The sequence below is a fragment of the Ustilaginoidea virens genome, chromosome 7, assembly GCF_000687475.1.
Source record: "Ustilaginoidea virens chromosome 7, complete sequence".
Lineage (NCBI taxonomy): Eukaryota > Fungi > Ascomycota > Sordariomycetes > Hypocreales > Clavicipitaceae > Ustilaginoidea > Ustilaginoidea virens.
In genome coordinates, this window is record NC_057322.1 from 1,089,861 (window position 1) to 1,108,896 (window position 19,036).

Sequence of the window (19,036 nt, forward strand, 5' to 3'; positions counted from 1 at the left end):
TGGAGCGGCGGAGGTGGCTCGGCAGTAAGACGGTGAGGCTGCTACCAGCTTGAAGCAAAAGCGCCGCAAACACCTGGAAGAAGAAAAACACCTCTCCACTCAGTTGATGATATGGAAATACAAAAATTGCGATGATCTGAAGAAGAGACGAAACGCTGTCGGTGATCAAGTGTAGACACGGGGGGAGGACATATTTCGGGGCTAAGGAACAAGGCAGCGCAAGCGAAATGATTTGCCTTTGAACTCTGGGCTGGCCAGAGCCACTGAAGTGGATGAGGATGGCTGCGAGGACCAATGCCCAAAGTGACTGGAGCCAGAGACCGGAGAGAGAAGACCACCACTAAAGAACAACATGGCGTGCAGGGACGGCTGGGGGGCGGAGGGGGATGCTGAGGTGTGAGTGGAGTTTTCTGTTAGATTAACCAACCGGAACTGGGGCTGGTGGTAGGGTAGGATCTGGAACAGTGCGAATGGAGCAGCTTCGCACGTTCTGTCAGCCGACTACAACTCTGGGCTCATACTGTTAGGCCAGGCTATCCCCCACTGTATCAAGTTATCCCCATAAGTTTGCGGGGATCTTTTGTCTCTTCTTAATCTCTACTTGACCAGGCGCCAAGCTTTTCATCTCTCGTCTTTGACCAGCTGCAATCAGGGCCTGCATCATCTTTTAGGAAGACCAAGTGCTCTTATAGACTGGGTACCTAGAAGGTATGTACCTAACTTAGGTGCCTCTAGTACCTTCAAGTACATGTAGTTTTTTGCCTCCTGCGTTGAAATGTTCTGCTAGCGCAATCAAGCTACTAACCCGGATGTGAATCAAGGGGATAAGACGGCATCCTGCATGTTAACGTGCTTAACCGATAGCGAGCAGCTGCATCGCAGCCTGTAGGCTGCCCTTTGGTTAGCTGAACTTGAATGTTGCCTCCGACGCTGCACATGGGCGGCTGAGCCTGAAGCCCATCTTGTCTATACAGCTAACTGATGATCTGGTGTCGAAAATTATTAGCGTGATGGTGAAATCAGGCATGGCATGCAAAAGGACGCTGCTACAGCTAGATTCGTGGACGATGCATCAACCCGTCAGGTGCTGGAGCAATGCTGTCACCCTACAAACGCATTATGCGCCCGTGCGTGTGACAGGAATGGACTTGGGATTGTGCAACTCTAGATCATCCCATCTGTTCAGGAGGTTTGCAGTTACTTTGAATTGCACGAATACTGCCGCTGAAGGGCAGGATCTTACACTGCTGTCGACCCCACGTGTTTCCCTCTCCGCCCGTCCTTCTTCCTTGTTTCCGTAGATTCTCTAACTGTTGCAATGTTTTCAGGCCTGAGTACAACCTTGCTTAGTACCGGAACGGTGCCAGACATTGACCACTCGAAAGCTTCGCCTTGGTTCTAGCTTTTTGATTGGACGTGTTGGCGCCGAGCTTTCTTCACCCCAACCTGCATCCGTCCAGTAGTGCTCAGGGAAGCTTGCTGTGTGAGATACGACAAAGGATGGGCGACCGATCGAGACACCACCTACCAAGGTCAACTTACACTTACTGGGAAGTGAAACACTCAATAGGCCTACGGGTTACCCAGTGGTTTCTTTATCTTCGGGGTGAATTCCATGTCGCTTGGATATGGGGACTCTAGCTAGGGTCGTGTTTTATTCCTCTCGTTATTCTTTCGGTTGGATTCTTGGTCTTCTGACAGAACGAAGTAGAGGTGGGGATTGTTGATGACATTCTCTTTGTAGCTGCCTTCCTCTTTAGCCACAGGAGACATGCTTGTCTTGCTTTCATAGAATACTATCGAGGCTGTGTGTGATTAAGAACAGCAGAAAAATCGCGGGCCGTTGAAATGCGTCACTTAAAAGAAAAGACTGGAAAAAGCGTTGCTGCGGTCGACTCGCGCTTCGCGTCCAGCCAGCTTGAAAACGAGTCGTCTAGGCTAGTCCGCGGTTTCACAGGAAAAGAGGCAGTGACTAATGGAACTGATCTGGATGCTGTAGTTGACGAATTGTCAGTTCTTTCGTGCTCTGGCAATCTGGCAAGGTGTTTATACGGCATTTTAGTTGACTTATCTTGAATGAAATAAAATCAAAATCCGATGAGAGTTGAATAACAGTAGGTTTTTATTTCTTCCGACTTTCGCAATTGCTGCATGATGATATACGTACAGTGTCTCTAATGAAGCTTTTCTCGCCAAATTAAATCTGCAGTCCAGATTCAGGACTTAAGGCTATAGGCTTTAATACAACACAGTGTTAATCGCTCGTAAGAAAGATGCACATACTGGGAACACAAGCAGTCACCATGTCATTATGCAAGGAAGCCTGCCAAACTGGAAGTTGTTCATCATGTGACTGCATACCTGTACGTAAGTACCTACACAACTGCGCTAGTGGGCGACCGGTGAATCCCGTGCTTATCCCCACATTCACACTGTACCTGGCCCGCTTCCTCGGGGTTTTGACGTTTGTGGTTGTAGGCACCACATATCGACTTGCACTTTGCCTCGGATCCCGCGAAGGCGTCTTCACATGCCTTGCATAGCCAATGATTTTGTCCACGACAACCACAAGCTCCTTTCCCATAGGTACTGGGTGCCTCTCAGCTTCTTCTTCTTCTTCTTTTTTTTTTTTTTTATAAATCCATAGATTGAAAGCGTTGCCCCCCTTGCCACCCGCGCCAGGGGATACGTACTTGTTGCCTGCATGGTCACGTTAGCAGGTACCTACTGATCTGGGCGCGCAACGACCCAACAACCCTCAGCACAAAGCGTTGCGAACATCGCCATGGCTGCGCAGTCCAACTTGAGGCGGACGGCCGCCGAAGATGCGCTGGCTGCTTTTATCGAAAAATGGCGCTCAGCAGTACGATCGAAATTAAGGGGGACGTCACGGACTACACGAATTCTCGCCACCCTTGCCCTCACCTTGTCCGTAGTTCTCGGCGGCGCGGGAGCACGACGGCGATGGAAAAGGCAGCGCCAGGAGCGAGAGCAGGGTCGAAAACTAGTCAGGACTAATTCTTGGCTTCATAACGAGGATGGCTCCCGGACCATATATGTCCCCTACAAGGATGGAACATCTAAGGTCATTATCAACACCACGAAACCGCTGACATTTGAGGCACATCGGCGCCTCTTCCTGAACCCTCCACGGGTTTCTGGGCTGGGTGATGGTTCCGTACCGTCAACTCAGACGAAACCTGGTTTGAACTTGGCCTTCTTGCACCAATTTCTCAGCCTATTAAGCATCATGATTCCACGGTGGTCGAGTAAGGAAGCTGGACTCCTTCTCAGTCATGGAATTTTCCTTATGCTCCGAACCTACCTGTCACTTGTTGTGGCGAGACTGGACGGCGAACTGGTCCGCGACTTGGTTGCAGGAAATGGAAAGGCTTTTCTTTGGAGTATCGCAAAGGTGAGACCATTTGATTGGATTGCTTGTGACGGTAGACCACTAACCCTTCTATGTAGTGGTGCGGCTTGGGAGGGTTTGCCTCTTATACCAACGCCATGATCAAGTTTTTAGAATCCAAAGTTTCCATCGCTTTCCGCACTCGACTAACCAGATACATACACGATCTTTACCTAAACGAAAACCTCAACTACTACAGACTACATAACCTGGACGGCGGCGTCGGTCACGGCGCTGATCAGTTCATAACGCAAGACCTGACACTGTTTTGTGCTGCAGCCGCTAATATTTATTCCTCACTCGGCAAGCCATTGGTAGATTTATGCGTCTTCAGCTTCCAGTTGTACCGATCTCTTGGCCCATTAGCCCTGTCAGGTTTGATGAGTAACTACTTCTTGACGGCAAGCATTCTCCGGAGGTTGTCCCCGCCATTTGGGAAGCTGAAGGCTGTAGAGGGTCGGAAGGAAGGAGATTTCCGCAGCCTGCACGCAAGGTTGATTGCAAACGCCGAGGAGGTTGCCTTTTATGGCGGCGCCAACATTGAGAAGACGTTTTTGAACAAGGAGTACAAGTCCTTGAAGAGCTGGATGGAAGGAATTTACATGCTCAAGATTCGCTACAACATCCTCGAGGATTTCATCCTCAAGTACAGTTGGAGTGCCTACGGGTATCTGCTGGCTTCACTTCCTGTGTTTCTACCTGCGTGGGGTGGTATCGGTGGTGCAGCCGAGATGGTCGAGCACGTGGAAAAGGGTGGTCGTGAGCGCAATCGAATGAAAGATTTCATCACAAACAAGAGGCTCATGCTGTCACTGGCCGATGCAGGTGGTAGAATGATGTACTCCATCAAGGATCTATCTGAACTTGCCGGTTACACTAGCCGAGTGTACACACTGATCTCAACTCTTCACCGCGTACATGCCAACGCTTACTACCTACGAAGTGGACATAACGAACTTTACTCACTTTCGGATGTGCAGGGAACAATACAGAAAGGGTTCGATGGTGTCAGATTGGAACATGTTCCAGTTGTTGCTCCGGGGCTGTGGCCACAGGGCGGAGAGGAGCTGCTAGACTCGCTTTCAATTATTGTTCGCAGCGGTGAACACCTTCTTGTAAGCAAGCTACCAATTTTTTCTTCTTCTTTTCCCCTCCTTTCTTTCTTCATACATGGTGTTTTTTTTTTGCGCTAACACTGTTCCAGATCTCCGGTCCCAACGGCGTAGGAAAGAGTGCGATTGCACGTGTGCTGGCTGGACTGTGGCCGGTGTATCGAGGCCTCGTCAGTCGTCCCAAAAACATTGGACAAGATGGAATCATGTTCCTGCCTCAACGACCGTACCTGAGTCCCGGCACGTTGCGCGATCAGGTCATCTACCCTGATGGACACGTTGACATGAGAGAGAAGCGGACGTCAGAAAATGATCTTCAGAGGATACTTGATGAAGCGAAACTAGGTTATCTGCCGGACCGCGAGGGTGGCTGGGACACGCGGAAAGAATGGAAGGATGTGCTCAGCGGCGGCGAAAAGCAGAGAATGCAGATTGCGAGAGTTCTCTATCACGAACCAAAATATGCCATCATCGACGAAGGAACTAGCGCTGTATCGAGCGATGTAGAGGGCCTGCTCTACGAGACGTGTAAAGAAAAAGGAATCAGTGAGTAAAGGAATGACATGAGACGCACAAGACCCATGCTAACTTTTTTGACAACAGCTTTAATAACGATATCAACGCGTGCCTCGCTGAAGAAGTACCACACCTTCAACCTCATGCTGGGAATGGGAGACAGTGGTGATGCGTGGGAGTTTGAGCGTATCGGCACAGAGCGTGAGAAAATGCAAGTCGAGAAGGAGGTGCAGGAGCTTAGGGAACAGCTGGCTGAGGTTGAAGAGCTGAAGAAGCGACGCGACGAGATCGAGAACGAGCTCGCATCGGTGTGGACAGACAAAGGAGAAAGTCTAGAGGCCCCAACGTACACTCGAGAGGAACCAGAGGCAGTTGAGACTGAGTAGAGCCCCCCCTTCGCGGAAAGTCACGAAATGGCTGGGCATGATGAGGATTAGTCTGTCGTCGTGCTCACATGGGAATGCTGTCTCTTAAATGCAGCGGCGTGCTCGGGATATCACAGGGAAGATTCAGAAAGCACATATCATCAAGATACAGGGGCATTTCACAACACGCTGTTTCTTGCCTTGTTCTCACTTAGCCATGCTCTGTGGGATGGGCCAGGTGATTGTCGTAGACACGAGCTCGGGGCGTATTTGAGGGTCAGCCAGAGGCAAGGGAAGCAACGGGTTCGGCCGCATCCTGACCGGCTGCTGGTGTTTTCGAGCATGCATGACCCTCACGGCCAGCAAGCAGGGCTTATACAAGGTTGACGGGCATGCGTGGCTGACGCTGAGACGTTGATTCTGGGGCGGCTATTTGCACCGCTTCCCACTGGCGGGTTTTATATGCCAACACGGCTCCGATCCCGCCAAGTGTCGTGATTTTCCGTTGGAGGACATCGGGGCCTTGTTGCAGAGTTTGTATCGATTGGGATGCTCCAACGGACTGGCCCACGTACCGCCGCTCCAAAGTTGAAAGGACGCCAGCTATCCGAACCGCCCGAGGTACATAGGAAGCACTTGCAACTTGGTGTTTGACGGGTTGCATTGAAGCTTGCGGAGGTGGGCCGCTTGGATAAGCTTTACATGTAGGAAGTTGATCAGGCTAAAGTGCCTAAACTTACTTGACTTGCCGAGATTACTTATCTCGACCAGGCAAGCCAGCAAGTCGAGCGGCGAAATAGAAGACGCGAAGTGCAGTTGTCGTTCTAGATTAGCCTTTGGGCAGATGTTCATGAGGGAGAATGATGTTCATCCGTTGGCCATCACCATCCATGCCGCCACCGCCTTTTCTCCAGTTCGATCTGCACTACACTACAAGCAGCTGGACCTTGCAGAATCTTGCCTCAATTCGACTGCCGCCTTCATCCCCGCTAAGACACCGCCAAACACAAAGCCCCTTTCAAACATGGTCACTGTCGGGAATGGTAAAACAGACTTCGCTTTTGCGTGCTCGGGAGTCACTAGCGCTGATCGTGTGAATATAGCCAGAATAATCGGCAAATGACTGACTCCAACTATGTCATTGCTGCGACTTTCTTCAAAATACCCGCTGCCCATGGTTTGTTTCCCTGCCCGGCGACAGCAACTTCAAGGGGAGGATAGGGGGGCGAGTGACTGCATATAAATAGTCCTCTTGATGGCAATCAGTACTTGTTTTCCTTTGCTTGCTTATTGTCGTTTCGTGTGTCTTCTCCCATTCGGTTGGGAAATCGACGTCTCTCTTGTATAGTCGGCACCATTGCACATATACCACCATGGTTCCTTCCATCAAGCTCAACAGCGGCTACGAGATGCCACAAGTCGGATTCGGCCTCTGGAAGGTCGACAGAGCGACTTGCGCTGATACCGTGTACAACGCCATCAAGGCTGGATACCGCCTCCTCGACGGAGCATGTGGTATGTTCAGTTTCCGAGCCTTCGGCATTTCTATTGCCTGATTCAAGCGACACTTGTTGGCCCATTGGCCGCTTTCCAAGTGTTTTCTCGGGCGTGTTGTAGCTAACTAGACCTTTGCATGACCGAATAGATTACGGCAACGAGAAGGAGTGCGGGAAGGGCGTCGCGCGTGCCATCGAAGAGGGCCTAGTCAAGAGGCAAGACCTGTTCATCGTTTCCAAGCTCTGGCAGACGTTTCATGATAAGGAGAGAGTCGAGCCCGCATGCCGCCGCCAGCTCGCAGACTGGCAGATCGACTACTTTGACCTCTTCCTCATACATTTCCCCGTCGCCCTTGAATACGTGGACCCTGCTGTCCGCTACCCTCCAGGCTGGTTCTATGACGGTGAGAAGGAGGTTCGGTGGAGTAACACCACCAATCAGCAGACTTGGGAGGCCATGGAAGATTTGGTCGATGCGGGTTTGACAAGGAGCATCGGTATTTCCAACTATCAGGCCCAGGGGATTTATGATATGCTCAAGTACGCCAGAATTCGACCTGCCACCCTGCAGATTGAGCTACACCCGTACCTGCAGCAGAGGAATTTGTTGAGCCTCGCAAAGACTGAGGGCATCGCTGTCACGGCCTACTCATCTTTCGGTCCAACTGGTTTCGTCGAGCTCGGTATGGATCGCGCCAGGAATGTCGCGCCGCTCATGGGGCACCAAACTGTTACTACTATAGCCTTCAAGCACAACAAGACCCCTGCCCAGGTTCTCTTGCGCTGGGCTACTCAACAAGGTTTGGCTGTCATCCCCAAGACGTCTCGATCAAGCGTCATGGAGCAAAACCTGCAAAGTACCGACTTCAACTTAGAACAGGAAGATCTGGACATGATCGCCAAGATGGATGTGAATCTGAGATTCAACCAGCCAACAAATGCACGTTGACCCAGGCCCCTTTTTGCTGGCCGCAGTATCAAAGCTAACTGTGTTCCCAGTACTCCAAAGACGTCACTACACTGTCCATCTTTGACTGAACAAGAGCCGACTGAGGATTTGGCGACTCATCAACATGCAGAAGGATCCTGCCAAAAAAAAATGGGACGGATCCATTATGAAGACACGAGTCTCACGCTTTTCAAGAACAACACGCAGAGGTCTAGTTGAAGTAATCGAGTAACTTGATAGATTTATGAACTTGATATGCGACCGCACAATACATGGGTCGCTGCAGTGAGATTTTCGATTCGGCCGTGGGTCGTGTGTTTCGAGAGATGTTCTCTTCAACTGCGATGTGACGTTACGTGCCGCGTCATAAAACTGAAACCAGGGAAAAGGAAAACACCTTAAACGCCTTGCTCACGTGCTCGTGATTTTCCGTTGCCAACTCCAGGGTCTATACTCTTACGAATGCTACAGTATGACGGTTAGCCATTCATGCTAAGCCTTGGAGGGAGTGATCTACTTACTAGCGTCAATTTGCTTGACTTGTGGCAAAGCCAAGCGGATCTTGTTTCTATACAGAGCTGGACCGCGAAGCTGAAGAGGATTGCCTTCGAAATACACCGTAGACAGGCTCGCTTTGTCCTTCAATGCCATTTCAACCTCGACAAAGTCGCCAATCTTATTGTAGCTGGCCCAAACCTCCTCCAAGTCTTTTAAACCAGCAAGACCTTGGAGACTGCTAACCTGATTATTGGAAATGTCTAGTATCTTCAGCTTTGTATTTTCTTTGATTCCCTCCAATGACTCCACAGCATTGTGGGAGATGTACAACTCCTCGAGGCCTCGAACCTCTTTTAGCGGGGATAAGTCCACGATCCTGTTGGACTGAATGCTCAGGAGTCGAAGATTTGGTAATCCGCCCAGGCCAGTCAAGTTCGTTATCTTGTTTTTGGCCACCCAAAGCTCCTCTAGACTTTTGAGCTTGTCCAAGTTCTTCAATTCCCGGATGCGGTTCGAACCCAGCTCTAGCGATGTAAGCTTATCAAGGCTATCCAAACCCTCAATGTTGCTAATCTTATTGGCGACGAGAAACAGGTCCTTCAGCTGCGTCAGGTGGCTAATGTTTTTGATGTGCTTGATCTTATTAAAGCTTAGGTCGAGACTCGTTAATTTCCTGAGTTCGTCCAGACCTCTCATGTGTGAAATCAAGTTGTCGTAGAGGTCTATATCCTTGAGTGTGTCTGCCAAAGGAGCAAGCCCCTCGATCTCTTGGATACTGTTTTGTCGAAGGCATATTCTAACGACATTACTGAAGCGCTCAAGACGTAGAGAGGATATGGAACGGATGCGAGAATGAGTGCACATGATTTCTTCGGTATCGGAGCTTTCGCTGTCAAGTAAATCTATGTTTTGCTCTTTGGTCAGTGACCTGGCACAGTTGCTAAGCGTGGGCTCTACAAACCTTCGTCAGCTCGAATCTCATCGCCAGGCAATATATTATCGTCGTCGGAATACTCGGGGTCGGAGACGGCTTCTGGATTTGTTACCAGGGCTGATTTGGGAATTCGTAACTTTCCGTCCCATCCCTTGCTGTTCTTCATGCCAGGACTGGCATCATCTCCGTCTTCTCGAGGCGATACACGATCATCTTGAATATCGATATGAACAGGATGGCCATGTCCCTTTTCCGGCACAGACGACATGATGAAGGCGAAGTCTCTTGGTTGGCTGCAACAACGTTGAGGAGGCACGGTTCACTCGAAATGATGTGCAACGGTTTGTTTCACTGGTCGGAATGTCTCTTTCTTTGAGTAATGTAGCGACGATGAGGAGCATATGACAAGAAAAGCCTGGGCAAAGAATAAGACCGCCACAATTCGACGCGCGTTACTCCGTACAAGTTGTAAAGGCTAGAAGCCCAGCCGACGCCGTAAACTTAACCACTTTTTGGTTTTGGAGTTGAAACAGTTGAGCCAACCTGCAAGTGAGCAACCCCGCCAACAAAAGAGCCCCCAACTGACATCAGCACGGGCTGTAATTACCACATGTCTGGTACCTCTAGTGCTAGCATGTGGCGGGACTGGCACATTAGGCAGATGAGAGCAACCTGAGCCTTTGAGGCACAGCATGATAAAAGTTTGCTATCATCCATCGCACTAATCAACATCGGTGGAGTACATTTCCACGCAATGCAAGAGGATGGGGCTAGAAATGGAAGTACTCATCACTACAATACAACGTGTACTAGTTTTTATCTGTCTTTTAAAACGAAAAGGAAGAAGATCAATACAGGTGACTCAGGAGACGGACGGGGCTTTTCGGATGTGGGGTGCAGTGCAAGGCCGCTGGATCTCGCTAAAATGCCGTCTGGTCTCAGTCTGCCACCTCGCCCCATTACCATCGTGATTTCTAGAGATTCCATTCACCAACGCTGGGGAATATGCTGACGGCTCTACTCCCGCAGAAGCGTTGATTCACCACTTTCGCGCTGTTTCATTATAGAATTATGGAATCTGCCACGGTTGGATGAATACGGCAATGGCACAGGCCATCAGTCCCAGACGACTCAATCAGCTAAGCGAAGACAAGGCACCTCTCGATGCCGCGATTGACGAGTTCGTTCAGCTCGGTGCAGAAACAAGACAGAGAAGCCTTTGGCAATATGCGGCTTGTATGCAAGGGGCACCTTGATCGAGTGGCACACTTACATCCGTATGACACGCTGATAATAAAAAGCACCATGGCCATGTGCAGAGACAGAGAGACAGCGACCCCTGGTCTGCACTAGACGAGGTTACAAAATTGCTGAGGGAGAAGACTTGAACAGAAGCTTCGAGGCAGATACCAGCACGAGACTATGCCCATTGTCTCTCATTTTATACCGCTTGATTCTCCAAGATACTTGCTCCGCAGTAACCATTTTCCCTGCCGTTATTATACCGCCGAAATGCATCGATTTTGCTGGGCAAAAGCAGGAGGTACCACTCTATGCATCTCTTTTTTTACGGAGTATGTAGCAGCCCACACATCCTCACTGACCCCCCTGCTCAACCAATTAACGCTTCGACCACGCATGGATGTAATATCTTGTCAATTATTAAACTGGCCCCCCCAGCCTCTTTGCTTTACCCACTGACTCATCCTGCTCCTGCTGGCTCGTTGGGTTCTTATTGTACCGGTCACGTGAAACCGTGACAGTTTGGCGTGGCAACTTTGTCCATGTGGGTACCTATTAACGCGCACACTAGCCAGAACCGTGTCCGAATTGTGAAGCTATCTCAACTGATCCCAGCACGACCCCAGTAATGTCTTTGTAGTAGCACATGTAACACGCCCCGTTACCTACGGCGAGGGAGGGTACGTGTCTGCTGTGGACCGAAGCTATAAAGAGGGTGCCGTCCGCCTCATCTCCTTGAGCAGTTCAAACGAATGGAGATGCTGTGAACACCTCAGGACCTCAGATAAGCTTTTGTGGCCGCGAGAATTTATTCGTCAGCAAGAGAACGTAATTTGTTGTTGACTTGGACTTGGTAATTTTTCACTTCCCACTTATTTTCTTCTTCTTTTTTTCCTTGATAATACCCTAATAATTTTCTTTTCCTTTTTGCCCCAATACATCTTTTAAAGGCTGCATCTCTCGACTCATAGAATCCAAGACTGCCACTTACTCAACTTCAATCACCACACTACGTCATAATGTTTAGCAGCAGAATATTCGATCCGTCAAACAGGAGCTTCTCCAAGAGCTTCTCCAAGGGCCAAAAGACTTCGAGATCGAGCTCTTCGTTTAGCAAAGACAGCGGAGTGAGCAAAAGACGCCATGAATCTCGCCACAAAAGACCCGCCACAGCTTCTACTGTCGCGGACTGCGGAGATGCTACCGCGGGCGGGTACGATCACTAGAAAGCTCCGTCTTCCAGAATGCTCAGAGCTAACCCTCTTTTATAGGCACTCATCTTCTGCTATCGTGACGCTGGTAATAGGCTCTGAGCAACGACTCTTTGCCGCTCACGAAGACGTTCTTTGTGCCAGTCCATTCTTCAACAATACCCTCCACGCCTACGTCGACTCTACCGTCAAGAAGATTGCGCTGCCTGACGAGGAACCGGAAATTTTCAGCTCTGTTCTAGAGTACCTCTACAAGGGAGATTACTTCCCGCGACTGACCCATAACAATCGTCGCAACTCTTGGGAACTTGAGCCCGAAGATGCCGAGCGAAGAGTTGAGAGCACCGTCTATCATCGTAGTGTTGATGGCGACTTGCTCAAAGACACGGTGATTTACTGTGCTGCTGAGAAATATGGGCTGCAAGAGCTGAAGAATCTGGCCCTTCGTAAGCAAGGCTTGCGTAAGTTTGTCGTCCGAATAGTCCTTCGGTTGCTTTTTTGCCTGACAAAATCAATTCCAGAATCTGGCATCCAGTGCAGCACCATCTTGGCATCCGCACGCTATGCCTATGCCAACACGCCTGATACGGACTCCAAGCTCAGAGCTCACTATCTTGCCCTCATCATCCGGTCCCGTAACACCTTCAAGCGTAGCGGGACTATGCAACTTGAAATGTATAACGGTGGCACACAGCTCTTCTTTGATCTTTTCGTTGCACTGTGTAATCATGTTGACGATATTTCCTCTGTACAGTGAGTACATTCTTTCAGAGATTAGGTACTCGACCTGTCTAGACTAACAGTATCATTCCAGAGGTACCCCGAGATCTAGCCGCCATAAATGATCTTCTGACCTTGCAGCAATTCATCTGCATTAAAATATTTCATACATTTTCACTTTTATGAGCTCAATTTCTGGAAGTGTACGGATACAACGCGTAGTAATATTCCTGGAGTTGCAGGCCGGGAGTCTCTTTTTCAAAGTTTTTATCAAGTTCAATTGTTATTTCATCTTTTTTTTTTCGGTGGAAGAGACAGTGATTGAAGACTGTAGAAGAAAGGGGAACTCAATTAAGAGTACATTGTCTTGTCTATCCTCACTTCACACAGTAGTTGATGTAAGATTCTTCTCTCGGACCGGTTTATTTGACATTATGGTTCAGGGTATTAGTTCACAATAGTTCGCTTCTTGTAAGAAATAGAAAACCTTGGACCTTGTCGATTTGTAGGAGAGTGCAATTCTTACCTTGTCTAGAGTGCTTCTAGTATGTGCGCCCATCATTTTGGACAAATGTGTAAAACGTAGACAAGATCAAATGTGCACAGATGTTTACTCCTATGGTAATATTGAGAGTATGTTTCTAGGGCTGTGAATTTCTGAAGTGAGAGACTTTTTATGCCTTGATTTTGTACCGCCAGTTCTTGCTGCTGCAAGGCCATGAAGGATAAGACATGGATAACTCATGTCCGAATCAAGAAAGCCATGCATGGCACATACATTCTAGGGGTCACGATAGACCATGCGATTATTTCGGACGGGTATCTGAATGCCTCGTCAAATACAAAGTGCCGATGTGGAGAATTTCAGTGGCCAAGAAGTGTCTACAGCTTCACTGAATTCAACCCACCTTGTAAGAGGACGGGTGACTGGCCCATCCCAGTCACGACCAGCTTCATCAGTATTGCCATGCAGTGAGATTTTCCTCTAGACCATTTCCTTCATGATAAGCTTACTAGAACCGCTGAACGCCAACGGGATCGCCTGCTCTACTTAAACTCCTGTCCCCGGAAAGGCCCCTTTCTTCGACAGCACCACAATACCCCGTTCTCGTGCAATATATCCCTTCATAAGGTCCTGCAAATGGCCGAAAATAAAGTAGAAATAAGTTAGCGGCCGCCTGATATAAGAAGAAGGAAAATGGACCTCAAGCAACGCAGACCGCCCTCAATACCACTACTGCCTTACTGCTGATACGAGTCAAAGCAAGGTAGAGGTAGAGGGAATTGATGTGGCGTGGCTATCCAAAGGGTTCCATTTTGTGCTAGTTGCGAGGCTGTCACATAGGAGTTGACGGTATGAAGGGTGGTACGAGCTTACCTTGTATATCATGTTGGCGAGCAGGCACTCCACCTCATCGTTGTCAATAATCTCGCCTCCCCCAAGCATGCAAATTGCAGCACGAAACTCTGCAACTGGAATTCGCGTTCTGCGGACTGGTGATGTTTCCGTCTCGTCTTCCTTGGGCTCGTCGAAGCCCCCAGCTAGAAAGACTTTGCGCAGCAGGTTGCGGAGAGCAATGTCCCGTCCGCGTTCCAGCGTCAGATAAATACGTTTTTTAACAAACACATCCTCCCCTTCCTGTAGAGCTAGGTCAAAGGATTTCAGGTCGCCTCGTTTGATACATTCCGCCAGTGGGAGGAATAGCTTCTGTAGGCGGGGAAAGCGTTCCAGGAGGGCTTTTGTCGGAAGAACGTGGCTGGTCAGCAGCCGACATGGGATTAGATACATCAAGATTCTCCTGATGAGCGTCAGCTGCAGGCCTTCGTACCATGTTCCTTTTGTAAAGTCACTGCCTACTCTGCATTATTCTGTGCGTCTTTGTGGCAAAGCCGCCATGCTTCCATAAGATGTTTCTCAGCCTGTCGTTTACGATCAGCAACGGTGTGACATGCCAGCATGGTTGGTTGCACACACCTGAACATAGTTCTCCTCAAGAAAGAATAAAACACCCTCGTAGTATTTAAAAGTCACCCTCTGAGCGGCTGGAAAGGCATCCAAAGGGGGCATATCTCCCTTTTCGTTATATACTGACAGTGTCTTGAGTATAGTCCTTGATAGAGAAGCAGAGTTGAGGTTAAAGTACGTCTTGAATAACAGGTTGATAACAAAATAGATTCCCCATTTTCGTGACTCTTCTATTGGTGCTCTGTCGAGTAGATTAGTCTCAAGTGAATGGATTGTGCGTCGTACGAGACTAGTACCTGTCATTCAGACATAATGTGAACATGCGTTTCAGGTGTTGCTCGCAGTCCCTGAGCTGACCTTGCTTTTCGAGTTCAGGGTCGAAATCATCCTGCATTAATGATGCAGTATTAGTGGAGTCGGTTGAGTTTCTACTCCGTTCATGGTCGGACTTTATGGCAAATAGTCTCAAGTACTTTCCAACCATGTACAAGCTGGGGATCGTCCAAGCCTCGAAGCCTGAATTGTTGTAACCACGAATCAACATCGAGGTTAAGTCTTTCCACGCTTCATATACTTTGGTCCAAGAGCACTGTTGGGTTTTCCATGATGAGTCACTTTGCTCGACAGCCATGTAACAAGGAGAAGGTGCTCAGTGCTCACCTTGCCGCTCTCTCCCGCCAAGATTTCACCAATAGCATTCCAATATGCCACATAGACATCCGCCCATCCGTTAACCTCATCACGATTCAGTGAAGTCCCGTTCAACTTTTTTGACTTTATTAAGTGCTTGATGTCTCCTTTCGCGCCCTGGGCATTGGTGCTCTGCCATATCCGCCGTAGTCGATGAGGCTCATTTGCAGGAGCCACAGGTGAAATTGTCTGTGCCAGTAGATACCCGTTGCGAATGGTGTGCGCTTTGGCAAAATCTTCAAATAGTTTATTCATAATGGCCCGTTGTGAACCGAAAAGCTAATAGAGAAGTTTCGGAACAAGGGCAGCATGACATATTCACAAATTCAACCTGTTGGCCCTCTTGGGTGACGCTCCTGTCGGGTGGCAGCGAGAATTGGCTCCATCAACACGGTTCAAGGATACGACCAAGTGACTAACTCCTAGCGCGTGACTTTAAACGTGATCTCACCTAAGCCATTGAGTGGGTCCTCTTCCACACTCGCGACCAATCGCTGACGGGGTCCAAGCCCTGCAACTGGCTGACCTCGGTGTGCCCTCTCCACCGTGCACACACAAAAATTTATCGCCTCGTCTACTCCAACTTTGACAATCATCAAATCTCGTCAGTCACCGAGGGCATTGACCATTGTCACCGTAAGTTTCTGAACCCATAAAATTTAGAGGCCATTTCAAAACTAATAGGAACTGCAGATGGGTAAGCACTTTGATTTTATTTTATTTTCTTCTCGTTACAGATTCTGAAGGCCCGGGAATACATCGAACTGGAAAAGAATCATGTCATCAGCTACACCTGGACAATTCTGGCCCCCCATCGACGATACAAACTGCTACTATTGCGAAACTTCAAGCCTTTTAGCTGCATGATACTTTTTTTCTCTTCTTGGGCCCTGGATGCGATACGTTTTGGTAAACCGACCGAGGGTTATCTCGCTGGGATTTTCCGATATTGCGAAATGATACATTTGGACTGTCACGACGCGCGATTCTCAACTCGCCTTTTTTTTGAAGTGGCAACATGTGCTTTTGGGAAGTCAAGGATCAAGGCCGTGGCTAATTCGTTTTGTTGCAGGTCGTCTTCAGGAATATGAGGTCATTGGGCGCCATCTGCCCACGGAGGCCAATCCTACCCCGGATATGTACCGCATGACCATCTTCGCCCCTAACGAGACAGTTGCCAAGTCTCGATTCTGGTACTTCTTGCGCGGTCTCCGAAAGGTGAAGAAAGCTACGGGCGAGATTGTCAGCGTCAAGGCGGTAAGGGACTATCAGCAATTGAAGATATTCCTCGCGGGGCCGATTCTCACAATTCGGACATAGATCTACGAGAAACACCCCCAGAAGGTCAAGAATTTTGGCATCTGGCTACGATATGACTCTCGGTCGGGTACACACAACATGTATAAAGAGTACCGTGAGCTGTCCCGCACCGACGCAGTTGAGGCTCTCTACTCCGACATGGCTGCCCGTCACCGCGCTCGCTTCAGGTCGATTCACGTAGGTGCTCTGGAGCTGTCCGGCATTTAGGGGGCATGGAATACTGACACTCTTCATTCAGATTCTTCGCGTAGTCGAGATTGAAAAGAGCGAGGATGTTAAGCGACCTTATATCAAGCAACTTCTCACCAAGGGCCTGAGCTTTCCTCTTCCCCACCGCATCACCAAGACCAGCACCAAGAAGTTGTTCAGCGCGCAGCGACCTTCTACTTTCGCTTAAAATGTTTTTGGCGTCGGGGAGGGTTGTTGGGCAAGTTTATGCGGGTTTTACTACGGATCATGGAAATATCGACTGCATTTGCCTGATATATAGCGGGCAACGAATGAAACCAAACAAAAAGATCTTCTTTTTTTCCAAAAAAACAACAACTTGAATGTATTTGACTGTGAACAGAAGAGTGGAACGATACAATGCCATGTCAATAGTTGGAGTCTAAAAGGAATGAATGATCGTATCAGACTTTCTAAGTTTGGGTAACTGTTCAGATGTGACGAGACGAGTGCCACATGATAGTGTACTTATGCTGGATAATCGGCATTAATTTTATGTGTCTATTCTCCCTTCGAGGTTAAAAGTGTTCGATACAAAGGGGTGGTGAAATTGCCCATGCGGAACATAGTGAGTTCCCCATTTGCGGTGGTGGCGACCGTACTTACCAGATTACGTTACAAAGACAATGTGAACTCTCGCAAACCTCGGACGTGTCACCTTTAGGTGGAGTTGATGATTTCTAGTCTCTAATTAGGATGCATAACCGTTGGGTTTCATGCAGGCTCGTAGTGTGTAGTGAGTGGTGAAGTCTTGTGGGTCGTCGACAGCGTTGCCTGATTATATGCGGTCAATTAGATATGTTTAGCCCGGGTAGTTATTCTAAGCCCTAGATTCTACATATCAATCCATAAGCAGCACGAATTAGGTATTTACATATACCGCTATTAGCCTGCGGTAATTACGCCGGGCTGTAATCTAAGAGGTAGCTACCTACGTAAGTCGGGCACGCAAAATTGAATTGGCATTCAACGTATAATTCGTGGCACCTTACAAAAAGTAATAGGAATCTACAGCACGACTTTATTAGAGCGCCCCACAACACCAAAAGCCCTGCTCACAACGTATCGCATTGGCAAGGGCTGCTTACATGCTCTGTAGAAGGACTAGTTGCCATGAATGAGCGCCAACATGGCGAACGCCAACAGAATTCTCGCGCAGCAAATCATTTGGCGCGGACTTGCAAAACTGCAGGCCTGTTGGAAGCAGAGGGAGTAAGCCTCCATAGCCGACCGGCAGGCGTGTTCTAGCTTAGATGAGCTTAGTACTGAGTTCTAATAGTACTAAGTGGAATGGCCTCCCAGTAGGTTAAGAGGTACCTGGGAGTAGCGCTAGTAGGGAAAACTCCGCGATTTGGTTTCGACACGAATTAATAAGGTTCCGTACCGGCTAATAAATTAGCCATAGCGAGGCGAAGTTCGGCTAAGGTGACTACTCGCGCATGGGGGAATAGAGTCATTCACGTCGCAACCGTAGACGGTGAACCAGAAAATTTTACTGTAGTCAATCACAGAGAAGGCATAGAAAGGTGAGCTTCAAAAAAAGATGAATGGAGAAATTAATCATGCTTAGCTATTGTAAGCAGCACAGATTTGCTACGCTTCACCCACCAGCGACGCATCCTGGCCCAACATGGCCGAGCCTTCGCCGTTTGAATGGGTCACAGTCAAGACTACTCTCCCTTCAGTCCCCTTCCCACCCCTAGATGCTCGGCCGGACATCAGGACCGAACGCCTCGTCCTCCGCCGCACCTTGGAAAGCGACATAGACGGCTGGCATGCACTTCGCCTCCAGCCCGAGGTGATGAAGTGGACCGGGCAGGGGAAGCCGGATCCAGATCTTGAGTGGTCCGGGGAGAAGCTCAAGATGCGGCTCGCCCCTGAAGGGAACACCAAATATGAATTTATCGTGTGCTTGGCCGACACTGGCGAATTAATTGGCTCGGCAGGCTGCCACTTGATGGTCGGGGAACTGGGATGGCCCGCTATCGGATATATGCTTCGCAGGGAATTTTGGGGCAAAGGGTACGCTACCGAGCTTCTTCACGCGTTCCTCGCGGCCTGGTGGGCTCTCCCTCGATCCGATTGCGTGGTCAAGGTCGATAAGAGCACTGCAGTTGAGGAGCAGGATGGCCGAGTGAGAGAATGCATCGTGGCTGTGACTTTGGACGACAATACACCTAGTCAGAGGGTTCTTGCGAAAGCCAACATGAACCTTGTCAAGGCCTGGAAGGAGCCTGTACGTGATGATATATCTCGAACTCGAAACGTTATCCTGTATGGATATGCAAATAAGCGACCTTTGCCATAGAGAGCAAGTCGACGAGCGTTGATGTACTTTGTCGGCCAAGATTCATGGGTTGGGTGATCTGCTCTGGGA

General features: G+C 49.1%; 8 protein-coding genes across 8 annotated transcripts; 6 read left to right on the top strand and 2 right to left on the bottom strand.

Moving 5' to 3' along the window:
- Positions 1-2,785: 2,785 nt before the first annotated feature.
- On the top strand, positions 2,786-5,426 carry UV8b_07938 (uncharacterized protein; the record flags this gene model as incomplete). Its single annotated transcript, XM_043145435.1, has 4 exons — positions 2,786-3,415; positions 3,472-4,527; positions 4,617-5,070; positions 5,128-5,426. The coding sequence occupies 4 exons, from the start codon at positions 2,786-2,788 to the stop codon at positions 5,424-5,426; spliced, it is 2,439 nt and encodes an 812-aa protein (XP_043001370.1).
- A 1,352-nt stretch (positions 5,427-6,778) lies between these two features.
- UV8b_07939 (uncharacterized protein) lies at positions 6,779-7,939 on the top strand (the record flags this gene model as incomplete). The annotated part of the gene is made up of 3 exons (XM_043145436.1): positions 6,779-6,920; positions 7,051-7,841; positions 7,901-7,939. 3 exons carry the CDS (start codon positions 6,779-6,781, stop codon positions 7,937-7,939), a joined length of 972 nt encoding a protein of 323 aa, XP_043001371.1.
- Positions 7,940-8,298: 359 nt separating this feature from the next.
- UV8b_07940 (uncharacterized protein) lies at positions 8,299-9,550 on the bottom strand (the record flags this gene model as incomplete). Its single annotated transcript, XM_043145437.1, has 3 exons — positions 8,299-8,315; positions 8,372-9,250; positions 9,310-9,550. The coding sequence occupies 3 exons, from the start codon at positions 9,548-9,550 to the stop codon at positions 8,299-8,301; spliced, it is 1,137 nt and encodes a 378-aa protein (XP_043001372.1).
- Positions 9,551-11,543: 1,993 nt separating this feature from the next.
- Positions 11,544-12,580, top strand: UV8b_07941 (uncharacterized protein; the record flags this gene model as incomplete). Its single annotated transcript, XM_043145438.1, has 4 exons — positions 11,544-11,737; positions 11,796-12,196; positions 12,257-12,488; positions 12,550-12,580. The coding sequence occupies 4 exons, from the start codon at positions 11,544-11,546 to the stop codon at positions 12,578-12,580; spliced, it is 858 nt and encodes a 285-aa protein (XP_043001373.1).
- A 493-nt stretch (positions 12,581-13,073) lies between these two features.
- Positions 13,074-13,431, top strand: UV8b_07942 (uncharacterized protein; the record flags this gene model as incomplete). Its single annotated transcript, XM_043145439.1, has 2 exons — positions 13,074-13,088; positions 13,171-13,431. The coding sequence occupies 2 exons, from the start codon at positions 13,074-13,076 to the stop codon at positions 13,429-13,431; spliced, it is 276 nt and encodes a 91-aa protein (XP_043001374.1).
- A 75-nt stretch (positions 13,432-13,506) lies between these two features.
- UV8b_07943 (uncharacterized protein) lies at positions 13,507-15,366 on the bottom strand (the record flags this gene model as incomplete). Its single annotated transcript, XM_043145440.1, has 6 exons — positions 13,507-13,590; positions 13,834-14,254; positions 14,314-14,375; positions 14,431-14,662; positions 14,718-15,010; positions 15,082-15,366. 6 exons carry the CDS (start codon positions 15,364-15,366, stop codon positions 13,507-13,509), a joined length of 1,377 nt encoding a protein of 458 aa, XP_043001375.1.
- Positions 15,367-15,420: 54 nt separating this feature from the next.
- Positions 15,421-16,828, top strand: UV8b_07944 (uncharacterized protein; the record flags this gene model as incomplete). The annotated part of the gene is made up of 6 exons (XM_043145441.1): positions 15,421-15,444; positions 15,721-15,747; positions 15,805-15,808; positions 16,184-16,368; positions 16,432-16,608; positions 16,670-16,828. 6 exons carry the CDS (start codon positions 15,421-15,423, stop codon positions 16,826-16,828), a joined length of 576 nt encoding a protein of 191 aa, XP_043001376.1.
- A 1,461-nt stretch (positions 16,829-18,289) lies between these two features.
- UV8b_07945 (uncharacterized protein) lies at positions 18,290-18,967 on the top strand (the record flags this gene model as incomplete). The annotated part of the gene is made up of 1 exon (XM_043145442.1): positions 18,290-18,967. One exon carries the CDS (start codon positions 18,290-18,292, stop codon positions 18,965-18,967), a length of 678 nt encoding a protein of 225 aa, XP_043001377.1.
- Positions 18,968-19,036: the final 69 nt, after the last annotated feature.